General features: G+C 36.9%; 1 protein-coding gene across 1 annotated transcript; it reads right to left on the bottom strand.

Moving 5' to 3' along the window:
* Positions 1 to 8,105: 8,105 nt before the first annotated feature.
* LOC116641304 (olfactory receptor 13F1) lies at positions 8,106 to 9,089 on the bottom strand. Its single transcript, XM_032418974.1, has one exon. It carries the CDS (start codon positions 9,087 to 9,089, stop codon positions 8,106 to 8,108), a length of 984 nt encoding a protein of 327 aa, XP_032274865.1.
* Positions 9,090 to 13,241: the final 4,152 nt, after the last annotated feature.

The raw sequence follows: 13,241 nt of genomic DNA, 5'->3' as shown, positions 1-13,241 counted from the left end.
CCTACAGATTTTACAGGGTTAGAGATCACTTGGGGGCTCATTAGCCTTATTCTGTTGTGAAAGAGATGGATAGAAAGGTTTTGGCCTTAATTCTCCAAGCAGCTGATACTGTGGAATGATGAGAAGAGTGATGATATTAAAGTCACATAGGGTGGAGTTTCATAGGAGTCACTGTGCCATCACCTAGTTGGGGATTCTAGGCCAGGTTGTTTCATTTCTTTGGACTTCAGTTTCTTTATTGGCATAAAATAGCCTATCATTAAATAATAAATGATGAATAAAAAGTATGATATAATTTGTAATCTCTATAAAACATCAATTTAATATGACTTACCATTACATGGGTTCACATGCCACATAGTTTTGATTGTGTGTCCGAAGAAAGTTGTGCTATGAAGACTTTTTCTTAATCTAGATAAGGTGACTTACAACTCCTTAAATTGTATGAACTTGGACATTTAATCTATGAGCTTTAGCTTCCTATCCATAAAATGGGACTAATACCTACTTCTTAGACTTATTGATAGAATCCAATGAAATAGCTATTAAGTACCAAGTACAGTGCCTGGCAAAACACAATGAAAATCCTGCACAGTATTATTAGTCTGCCCTTCATTTTTTCTTTAATTTTCTCTCTACCTCTTATCTTCCCTAATTAGCCCAGAGACTATACCTTAATTATACACTAGGCTCTGGTTGTTTAACTTGGGAGATTTTCTTATCAAGACTGATTCTGGGGTTCTCTTAAAAGGGTATATGGATCAGGCCCAGAGGCTGCCTAGTTTTTTTTGTTTTTTGTTTTTATAAGATTCACCTGTAAGTTTTGAGTTTACTATTGCCAAGATCTTTTTTCTGATTTTTTTTCTCTCTCCTTTCCACCTCTTTCCCATCTTATCATTTGACAAATTAAAGTGTTCATCTTCACTATGGCAGTTGTTTTTCTGTGGCATACCACCCTGGTGGGATTTTTGGCAGCTGATGATCCACAGCTGTGTCCGTCTTTGGCAATTTCTTTCAGCTGGAGAGAGCTGCTTTGCCCATCGATTTTACTCCTTCCTAGGGTCAGATTTTATCCAATGACTGTTCCATGTAGGGATACAAATGCCTTAGACCTTAGCCTCGATTTGGGATTTCTGTAAAGGACCATCAGTTTTAGAGATCACTGTGGGATTGGCTGAGGCTTCTGATCCTGGGTTGCAAATAACCTCCTTTCTGCACAGTCCTCTTCTCTCACCCTCTTACTGATGTTGTTTCTGAGGACATGCCCCAGTCATTCTCCAGTGGCAAATCTCTGTCTCAGAGTCTGTTACCTGGGAAACCAGCTTATGACAGTCTTACACAGCTTGTACCCCAATAGATTTACTTAGTAGGACTCATCTTGCTCATCAATTACACAGAAACTACAAGAGTAGAACAGTGTACATAAATTCCAATTGTTAGGCTCAGGTGTACTAGTTTTTGCGCCTTTCCTCCTTTGTATTAGGCTGAATAGGGAAATTATTGAACACCCAGAAAGACCATTTTGGAAGATGAAACATGGGATGCTTGGGTGGCCCAGTCGGTTGGGTGTCCGACTCTTGGTTTCAGCTCAGGTTGTGATCTCAGGGTGTTGCAATTGAGCCCCACATCAGGCTCCACACTCAGCCTGGGGTCTGCTTGGGTTTCTCTCTCCCTCTGCCCCTACTCCCTTCAAACAAACAAACAAACAAATAAATAAATCAATAAATCTTAAAAAAAAAAGATGAAAACTCTGTCTACACCAGTGGACATGCAGGTGCCCTTCCTTCAGGATTGCCTCTGTTTTCAGCACATCTGAAATCTCCATCCTTAACTTTTCACTCAAAATGAAGATCTTACTTTAGACATTGTCCAGAAAAGCTGTTGCCGCATGACCAGTTGACCATCTACTGGGCTGCCTACAAAGGAAGCCAACATGATGAAAACACAAATGTAATGGGCTCACTTGAGTGCAAGCTCTCCTTGACAATGAAAACAACATCAACAAAAGAGAAACTAATAGCACTTTTTAAAAATAGATTTATTTATTTATTTTAGAGAGAAAGAGAATGCAAGCAGGGGGAGGGGCAGAGGGAGAGAATCCTCAAACAGACTCCCGCTGAGCCGGGTGCCCAATGGAGGGTGGATCCCAGGACCCTGAGATCATGACCTGAGCCAAAATCAAGAGTCAGACACTTAACTGACTGAGCCACTCAGGTGCCCCTGAGACTAATTGCACTTTTAATTTTATTTGTAAATTTATTCAAATACATCATGCATAAAAGAAATTATGCCTAACATACATGCAGACTGTATAATAGGATAAACATATATTTAAAAATTGAGGTGAAAGTAAATTAGTAGTATAAAGTTTGAAAACAAACATGTATAACAAATTCTTTCACATTTTCAGAATATTTGTCACAATCTCTTCTCGAGCATCCTACATGTAAATTAAGAGATGGAGACAAGATCAAACATAAGGTTTGCAGGCCCATAAAGTTGTTTTCACTAAGGGCAAAGGGAGTTTTGTTCTTGTAGGATTTTAGAACTTTAAATTGATAATAAAAAAGATGAAATTAAAAAAAAAAAACTGAACCCCCAAGAGCTTTCTGTTTATTGCATACTAACCATTCTTCCTAAATAGGGGAGTAGAGATATCCAATCATGGAGTGCTAAGAGATACCCTGTTTTGGATCTAGCTGAAAAATCTTCCTTTGTTGTCATCTGGTTTCTATACTTTAATCTTATCAACTTCAATGACCTTTCCTTTGACTCCATATTAGAAATTGACTCTCATGGCCAATCCTCATATTTCATCATTAACCAGAATTATTTTACTTCCAAGTCTTCAGCTTCTCAAAATATTACTGCTGACATACTCCATATGGACAGATGCCAACATATAGCTCTGTGAGGTAGCCAAAGGGTAACTTTTAAGTCCAGACATTTGAGTCACTATAGCTCTAGCTATTACTCTGTCTCCTATGTACACATATTTTCAAGCTCTGAAGGTAGGCCCAATTTTTCTCAAATTCCTCTGCATTTGAATTCTCAAATTCCATCTGAATGCCTACTAATACCATTACACAAGATATTTAATAAGAAAAATGAAGACACATATTAAATGGGAGAAGTGAAACAAAAAACAAAACAGTTGTAGAAAGAATATATCATGAAAAAGTAGTTTTAGACAGTTTGATTTGGGTTGAATTAGTGTTGCAGTTTCATTTAATAATATTACCTATTTTAATAGAGCTGTAGCATGTAAAATAAATTGGTATAACCCCTTTTGAAAGTAATTTGGGGATATATTTCAAGAACTATAAAACTTTTCTATTGAGAACCAAAGAATTGTTCATTGCCTTTGATGAAGTAAAGCCACTCCTAGGAATTTACTCTAAGATATAATCAAAAAGAAGGGAAAATCAAACACAGGAAGATATTTATTTCAGCATTAGTGATAATAGACACTGATTAGAAACACTCCTGAATAGAGAAATGATTAGGATAGATATTTTTAATTCATGTAAGTAAATATATAGCTACTCAAATGATAGTTAAATACAGAATGACAACTGTGTGACAGGGTGGACTGTTGTGGGCCCAGATCTATAATTGGACACAGAGAATGGAGAGGCCTCACTATCATCTGTCACCCCTGCATGATGACAGGTAAAGATCTTTAATACTGACTATTGCTGATATGATGTCCCAGGGCTCAACCTCTTGTCTTATTACCTATACTCATTACCTTGGTGATCTTATCCAGTCTCTTGATTTTAAAAACATTCATATGCTGATGACTCCCAAATTGATATCCCTGTCCCAGACTTCTGCTCTAAACATGAGACTTGTACATTCATTCTTCAGCATTGTTGTCATATTTAATAGACATTTTGCACCTAGTGTCTACAATGAATGCCTGGTATTCTGCCACAGATCTACTCCGACTATACCTTTCTTCTTTCAGTGAGTTCCACCTCTATCCTTTTCCACTTTTCGGTCTGAAAACCTTGAAGTCATCTTTGGTGCTTCTTTTCCTCTTCACCCATATCCTTTGGGAAATCCTGTTGGCTCTGCTTTGTCAGTGTATCCAGAATTTGACTGTTGCTCACCTTCTCTGTAACTGTCACTCTGGCCTGGAGCTAAAATTACTACAATAGGTTTCCAAAGTCTTCCTGACTCTAAAATTACCCCTGTAGACTGATCTTAACACAACATGCAGATGACATTTTAAGAAAACTTTTAGTAATACTATGGTATTCAAATGCGATTCACATCTTAAAGGAGAGAGCTATAGGTGCCAAATTAAGGTCTCAAACTTGGCTTTTCTGACTCTAGCTTCTAGGATCATTCTGCTGTTATTGTCCTTTACTGATAAGAGATTTTGCTAAAGTGATAAAGTTAAAAAAAAAAACAAAACACCTAAGCATATTTAAATCACCTTTAAAATATCTCATCCCTCCAGTATATTTAGAATATATTTTTTTCAGGGGTGCACCTGGCTGGTTCAGTCGGTAGAACATGTGACTCTTGATCTTGGGGTTGTAAGTTTGAGTCCATGTTGGGTGTAGAGATTACTTAAAAATAAAATCTTAAAAAAAAAAAGAATATACTTTTCAAATTAAATTGATGAATTTGTTTTTTAACATTTTTCTCTATACAAAGAAAGCTGCAGCGGACAAAACAGAATGAAACCTTGCATTTAAACAGCTTTTTTTTTGAACAGAGTCCCAAGGGTTTTGCACTCAAACTTTTCATATCATTAAATGGATTCTTCCCTGGTACTTGATAATGAAGCTCTGGCAGACAACACATATTTTTCCCTAAATTCTGATCAATTCTGATGTGGGATATTCCATGTCCTCGGTACTTAACACATCTCTCCCCTCCCTGCTCCCATTCTAAAAGCATTAGGTAATAGGGTTCAGTCTCTTCCATTTAATGTTCTGAATCAGAATTTTCACCATTCTCATATGATGATATTGACTGGGCCTTATAAAACATACAGATTAACAGATCTCTTCCCTGGAAATGCTTTTTAATTTTTTTTCCTTTCCAGATTTTATTTAAATTCAAGTTAGTTAACATATAGTGTAGTATTAGTTTGAGGGGTAGAATTTAGTGATTTATCACCTGCAAGTAACACCAACTGCTCATTACAAGTGCCCGCCTTAATGCCTATCACCCATTTAGCCCATCTCTCCACCCACCTCCCCTCCAGCCACCCTCAGTTTGTTCCCTATAGTCAAGAGTCTCTTATGGAGATCTCTCCCCTGGAAATTCTGACTTGATGGATCTAGATTGAGCATGAACATGATATTTTAGGCAAGCATTCCAGATGATCTTAATTTTTAGAATTGTTCAGTAAAGTTTCAGGATAACTTAAAACAAGTAAAGTAGCACAGGTATTAGTATGTTCTTTGGTTATGGGAAATTACTGAAATGAAAAATAAAAGACCACATTAGAAATCATGTAAAATCTTATTAACCTGAAAAAAAAAAAACCTTTAATCAGACAGACATTTAGAAATCTAGTGGCACGGGTAAGTTCCCATTTACTGGGTGATTGCAAAGGCAAGTGTTTCCTCTGAGCTCACATGAATATATTTAAAAGTAGTACACGGGTGTGGGTCATAGTGAGACGCTCCTTAAGAACTTGGAATCAAGGTTGCTCTCTGAAAGTTAAAATAGTAAGTTTTCCACAAAGAGCTGAAGTTACTCATCTGTTGAAATTAAGCACCCGTGTGAGTGAAACATCCAAGGACACTGAATATGAATATTGCAGAGTGTGACCTGCATGTTACCTCAGAGAAGTAGGACTGGAATATGATGCAATTTTGTAAGCTTCATTCTAATGAACTATTTCTCCTCTTGATGAAGAATGTTGTAGCAGCGGAGGCTGTTCATCATGGAATATAGAATAATGAAGAAGTAATCAAAATACAATTCAAGATTACATATGCACTTCCAGTTTTGGAAGACAGCAAACAAAACATACTGGAACCATGCAGAAGTTTACTCAATCCTGGATCTAGTTGTTTAGACAAGATGACTCTTGCAAAAGGCCCTGAAATCTGAGGACCCTCTCTAGGCCTATGGTGATCCAACTAAGTGGGATAAGGCCATTTTATTGGGTTTTGCCTATGGACAGCTGGTTGGCTTACTTCACAGGCAATAATAGCTAATCCACATTCCTCAGAAACAGTGATAGACAAAAGTTATTGAAGAAGATATCATATGACTACCGGAACTAATGAGGCATAAGCCTTTAATTTCAATACCTTATTTATAGATTTTCTTTTCACCCATATAAACAAATAAGATGAATATGAATAGGCTCAATGTTTGTGATTACTTGAAATCGGTGTTTGTTGTAAATAATTATAGAGATTGGGTAGGTAATAGGGTTAAGATTCTTTCCTCCTCTTTAACCAAATAACAGCATCACACTGTAGTCGTTGTCTGGTAGTGAAATGTATAAATAAGGATGAAAATCAGAATAACTATGCTGTTTTTATTTATGGTACAAATTCCCAGTTCCTACCTTTGGAGAGATTCTGAATTAATAGCATTGGGCATCTATTATCTGAGAAAGAAAAAAGTTATATATACTCATATATACTAAGGGTACTTGTATTAAGAACCAACACAGGGGTGCCTGGGTGGCTCAGTCGTTAGGCGTCTGCCTTCGGCTCAGGTCATGATCCCAGGGTCTTGGGATCGAGCCCCGTGTCGGGCTCCCTGCTCGGCGGGAGGCTTGCTTCTCCCTCTCCCACTGCCCCTGCTTGTGTTCCTGCTTTAGCTGTCTCTCTCTGTCAAATAAATAAATGAAATTAAAAAAAAACCAGCACAGTTCCTACTCTGAATTTTTTTCCCCCAAGTTTCCATCATTGGCCCATTCACTCTCAACTGAATAATTCCTTGCAAACTCTAACTTGTTCAGGATGAGACCTTCTGCAATAATTATCTATAATTGTTCCACCTTCTCTAAATCTGAAACTTGGGAAGATTATATCTATGCTAGCAAGAGTCACTTGTTCCATATAATAAAGTCATCAGCCATGTATGTCCAAAAATATCTCTCTTATACAGAGGAAAGGAAGTTATGTGTACACATGGGTTTCATTATTCCCCAGCCCCAGTGAAGGTGGAAAAGACAAACTCATCAATATACAATATTAATAAAATTATAGTTTATGTAATTTTGCTCACATATAATAAACATATCCATGAATGTTTCCCCACAATATGTGTGTACATTCATAAATCATTTCTTTTGCAATGTAATCTCTACAGGGTAGGAATCTTTTCTTTTTCAGCCTTAATGGGTCAATTTAGCATGCTCTGAATAGTAACATGGTACGTGTATGTGTTGATTAATCACTGAGACATTCAAAGTTTAATATGAGAATATTCTGACCTTATTACCATAGATATTTCAAGATGTCCCAAAAGCTATTTCTTTACTCCACTTCATATGCAGGATTACAATTGTACAAACCCTTGTTGTGATATCTTTGCACATACATAGACATTTATTCATCCCTCACATACACATCCATCCCAAATAAACAAAATCAATCATGCTATAGTTCATCAAATCTAAAACCATATTTTTCACATTTTAACATTTAGAAACTAGGAAAAGTTCTAAAATTGATAGTGTCTTGGTTTTATGAATTAAGACATACCTCAAATTGTATCAACACTTATGAAAAAAACCTATTTCTTCATAAATTCAGATATAATTGCAAATCACATAAGGAGAAATTATTTCCAAATTTAATAGGCTTAAAATTTTATACTCTTGGGGTATTAGTTATTGGCATGGTGATGCTAGAGTTGACTCTTAGATGTATAGCAAGTCAAACAGGAAACAGTAAGAAATTGTATAATTCTAAGTTTATATTAATATTCAGTGAATGTTAAATACTTTTCTGGAAACAATTCATTCTGCCTAAGTGATTCATTAATTTCAGGAGCTTTATTTACAAGACAAATTAAGATATTAAACTTAGTGTTGAACTATCAAAACTGAGTATTTTCCAAACTTTGGTTTATACCAACTATTTTGCAGCTTTCTGGATAATCTTGGAGATTATTCAGATGAGTCTGCTTGCTCCAATATTATTGAGGGCAGAAATTAACACAGTACCAAAAGGATTTCTAAACAGCAGTTTTTTCACAGCTGCTTTTACCTCTTTGTTCCGTAGACTATAGATGATAGGATTCAACATGGGGGTTAATCCAGCATATACCAAAGCTATAAATTTATCTATTTCCTGTGAATCTACAGCCAAGGGCTTCAGGTACATGGAGAGAGCTGTCCCATAGAACAAAACCATCACAGTCAGGTGGGCTGTGCATGTTGAAAAGGCTTTGCTTTGACCATCCACTGAGCTGATTCTCAGGATGTTGGAGAGAATGAATGCATAAGATATGCAAATTAGAAGCATTGTCATGGGAAGGAGAAGTATGGTGATCACCAGCATGATTAATTCCACCACGGAGGTGTCCACACAAACCAGTTTCAAGACAGCCAGAATTTCACAAGCAAAATGATTGATTGTGTTATGGCCACACAGAGAGAGCTGCAGCACAGACACTGTTTCCACCAGGGCAGTGAGGCAGCCTGTCACCCAGGAGCCAGCCGCAATCTGCACACAGACGCTCTTGTTCATGATGATGGGGTACCTCAGGGGGTTGCAGATGGCCACATACCGGTCATAAGCCATCATGGACAGGAGCACACACTCAGTGGAACCCATGGCAAGAGAAAAGCACATCTGAGCAGCACACCCTAAGAATGAGATGGTATTTTTCCCTGAAACAAAGTTTGCCAGCATTGGAATAAAAGCAGAAGAGGTGTACCAGATGTCTAAAAAGGAGAGGTTGCTGAGGAAGAAGTACATGGGTTTGTGTAGGTGGGAATCCAGGATGGTGATGGAGATCAGAATTATATTACCCAGCAGGGTGATCAAGTACATCAGCAAGCACAGCACAAACACAATGACCTCAACTTTGGGGTAGTGGGAAAATCCCAGGAAGAAAAAAATTGTTACAGATGTCAAATTTGCCTGGAACATTTTATTATGTCATATTCATTTATGTATATGCATAGAAGGATTAACATCACATGTTATATATAAAACATAAGATTGTCTCCCTTCATATTTTCTGGCATTTTTTTTCTTCATATGAACTTGTAGTCTATGCTATAGACTTGTAGTCTATGTAGTTAAATGCTTCTCTAGCTTGGTGATAGTATTAGTAATATATGTTTGAAGGAATTTGTCATTAATTAGGAAAATTTCAAGCAGGAAGTCAACAGATAAATCTTCAAGCTGTTATTTTTGATACAATAGTTTTTTTGGCAGTGTTGGGAAGGGGGAGGTTTATTTCATAAACATCATGAGAGATTGAGGAAAGAAATAATCTTATGCATTCTTTCTTTTTCTGAAACCACATTTATAACTGATTTATGGATAAGTCATCCATTTACCTGAACCATTGGAATGATTTTCTTCCCCTAGTTTGGTAACAGTCTTCTTACTTAGGAACTGTTCTGCTTTCCAAGCTCATCATTTCTTCTGTCACCCCTAGAGTTCTGTCCAAAATTATTTGGGACATTCAGTGAGAAAAAAAAATACAAATTTCCGCAGTCATACATTAATTACTGAAAGCCTTGAACTTTCAACACAGGTCTGCAGTTTCCATCTCAAACCCAGGAAGATGATGACAGATATTCTCATGGTGGTAGACCTATATAAAAATTTCTTTCATATAGCCAGAGTTGCCCTGGCATCTGTGCTCCAGAAACATCCTCCAAAGGACCAGCTATTGGCGCTGTAAGGCAATTTAAGTTTTTTGTTGCTTGTGAGAAGTTTCCAATTCATACAGCAAATTAAAGTTAGAAATCTATTTGTACAATATTAAAATTCTGAAACTCCAGGGACAATGTCCCATAGATCCAATTATAGTCAGTAGCTTGTCTGTTCTAATTGCAGTGTTGTTCAAACAAGAAATAAACATATTCCTGTCTACACTGTCTTTGGGAAGGTGAACTTTGCTCTGCTTCTGATTGTGTTATAAAATAAGTCAAGCTGGCTAATTTAAATAAAGTTAATGAGAATAAATATTGTTGGCAGTTTCTCCTTTAGATTGAAGGACATTCATAATATGTACAATATGAAGTTATACTTGATGTGGAGCCCACCGAAGATGGAAGAAGGAAAGCTTAAGTAACTCTTCCATTGCTCATCATAGCTCAAAAATAAGATGAGAGTAAATGTTCTTCATAGAACGTGAAGGGCCAATTTGTTTAAAGAACACTTCTTTCAAGGTAGAACCATTTTGAGAAGATAGCTTCACTGTATAAAGGCATCTTGATCCTTCAGAAATCCAGTGAATGCTCTATTTATTTGAGTGATTTTTATAATCTCTGTTCACAGTTTTCTGTTTTCTGAGTGAAAGACTGATGGTGAATAGTTCATGGTAGGGTGGAGAAAACATGCTGCCAGTTTCATCACTGTGCAATTGTGATAGGATGCCTTATTTTTTAGTACAGATTATAACCATGACTATTACTAAATTGCTTATATCACATCAAATATGTTCTCCTTGTCAGAGAAGGTTATAAATTTGAACTATTGCCAAGATTAAACAACAACAACAACAACAACAACAACCAGAAATCCCCTCCTCATTGTTTGATTGATTACAAACAGAATGTAGCCTTGAGGTCTTCTGTTTACTCTGCTCCCATAGGGATATAACCTTCAAGGCTCTGGGATGATTCACATCTTTAACTATAGGACAGCTTGGTGCACAGGAAAGGCTAAGTAATTAGTGCTACAAATCCTTTCCACCATTTCCTTTTTGTCATCTAGGGAAAGTTGGTGATCCTTATTGAGATTCAGCTTATTTGTAAAAGAGCAATGATAATATTTCTTTATCAGGGTTGTTATGAGGAGTAGAGATATTTTATGTAAAGCAACTTACATAGTACCTAATATATAGTAGGTACTTGAAGATTTTAGATTTTTCTCTCTTCTACAGTTTTCTGTTTGTTTCTTGAATCCTCTTCCTTTCTTGTATTTACTTCCCCTTCTCACTGTTTCCTTCCTTGTTTGGCTACAGCAATGTTCTTGCCTTTCTCCTCTCATTTAGACAAGATTCACTGCAGCCATAATACAAATGGTTGAAGCAAAAGGAAGAAGACGCTGACATCTGGCCCCAGAGTCCCATTTCCCGCTGAATTCCTTTATCCAATACAATTCCCAGCTTACTTGTTCGATTTCTGTAGGCCAAGGCTTATGAGGCTGGAAGTAAATAATTTAGGCTGACCTCATTAGGCCTAGAAGAGAACTGTACTTTAGGGCTTCCCCACAAAGATCTAGAGAGAAGCAGTAACTAAGACTGAGGAAGGTTGCTGATCTGACTCTCCCACTATGTATAAAGCACAAACCACACTTCTGCTTTGGAGATACCTCAAAGCACATTGAAAAGAAGAGAAATTCTGAACCTCCATGGAAAAATTCAAACCCTACTTATGATAAAATAAAATGCTCTCAGCAAGCTAGCAATAAAAGGATACTTCCACAGGGACATCAGCAAGATGGTGAAATAGTACTTTTCAGAGCTTGTACTCTCACAGAAACATAAGTTTGAACAGTTATCCACAAATGAAAATAACTTTACAAGAGCTAAGGATTTCAGATGAGAGATTATGGATTGGTAAATACTTCCAGATCTCCACTGAACCCAAGCCCAGAAATAAGAAAAGACACATTGAAGAGGGTAAGAACAACATGTTCCCATTACCAATGTCATCCTTTCCTCAAGCCTGAGCAGTGCAATGCATAGAGACACTCTAGGGGCAGGAAGAGTGAAGTAGTATCCAACATTACTGTGAACCCCAACACAGGGCACCCAAGCTCACTCCCCCCAGAACAACACTCCTGGCCACCACAGTGCTAGGTCAGGCCCTGAGGCCCCAGGCTGAATGCCTGTCCTTGTGGATGTAGCTTCCATGTCTACCCCAGTGTGAAGCAGGCAGCTGCAGCCCCAACATATAGGTCAGCCCCTGATGATTATCACAATAGATGCAGAAAAAAGTATATGATAAAATTCAACACCGTTTTATGATAAAAATTCTCAACAAACTGTAAAGAATGTACTTCAATATAATAAAAGCCACATGTGACAAGTCTACAGCTAACTTTATAAGTGAAAAGCTGAAAGCTTTTCCTCTATGACCAGGAACAAGACAAGGGTGCCCACTCCTGCCATTTCTATTCAGTATAGTGCTGGAGGTCATAGCAAGAGCAGTTAGACAAGAAAAAGAAATAAAAAACTGGAAAGGAAGAATGAATATTGTCTGTGTTTGCAGATGGCATTTTCTTATATACAGAAAACCCATAAGACTCCACCAAAAAAACTGTTAGAACTAATAAACACATTCAGTAAAGTTGCAGGATACGAGATCAATGTACAAAAGTCTGTTGCATTTCTATTCATAATAATGAACTATCAGAAAGGGATATTAAGAAAACAATCCCACTTATAATAGCATTAAAATAATAAAATACTTAGGAATAAGTTTAACCAAGGAGGTGAAATATATGTACACTAAAAATTAAAGAGATTGGTTAGAGAAATTGAAAAAGATGCAAATAAATGGAAAGATATCCACACTCATGGATTGGAAGAATTAATTTTGTTAAAATGTCCATACCACCCAAAGAAATCTACAAATTCAATGAAATCTCTATTAAAATTCCAATGGCATTTTTCACAGAAATAGAAAATAACAGTCCTAAAATTTCTATGGAACCACAAAAGATCTCAAATAGCCAAACCAATCTTGAGAAAGAACAAAGCTGGAAACATCACATTTCCTGAATTCAAAATATACTACCAAGTTGTAGCAATTAAAATAGCATGGTGCTGGCATAAAAGCAGATCTATAGACCAATGGGAGCAGAAGAGAAACCAGAAATAAATTCATGCACTTACAGTTAATTGATCTTTAACAAAGGTGCCAAGATTATAAAATGGGGAAAGGATAGTCTCTTCAACAAATGGTGTTCACTGGATAAAGTATTCTTGACTGCATGTTCTTCTCATTTAGTACCCTGAATATGTCTTGCCAGCCCTTTCTGGCTTGCCAGGCTTCTGTGAATAGGTCTGATGTTATTCTGATGTTCCTTCCTCTATACTTAAGGAACCTCCTCTCC

The sequence above is a fragment of the Phoca vitulina genome, unplaced genomic scaffold (assembly GCF_004348235.1).
Source record: "Phoca vitulina isolate PV1807 unplaced genomic scaffold, GSC_HSeal_1.0 scaffold21, whole genome shotgun sequence".
NCBI lineage: Eukaryota > Metazoa > Chordata > Mammalia > Carnivora > Phocidae > Phoca > Phoca vitulina.
This window is presented reverse-complemented; position numbering and strand designations above follow the sequence as displayed.

Bases quoted from the DNA above. Each gene is read 5' to 3' on its own strand.
- LOC116641304 (XM_032418974.1), bottom strand. From the start codon at position 9,089: ATGTTCCAGGCAAATTTGACATCTGTAACAATTTTTTTCTTCCTGGGA.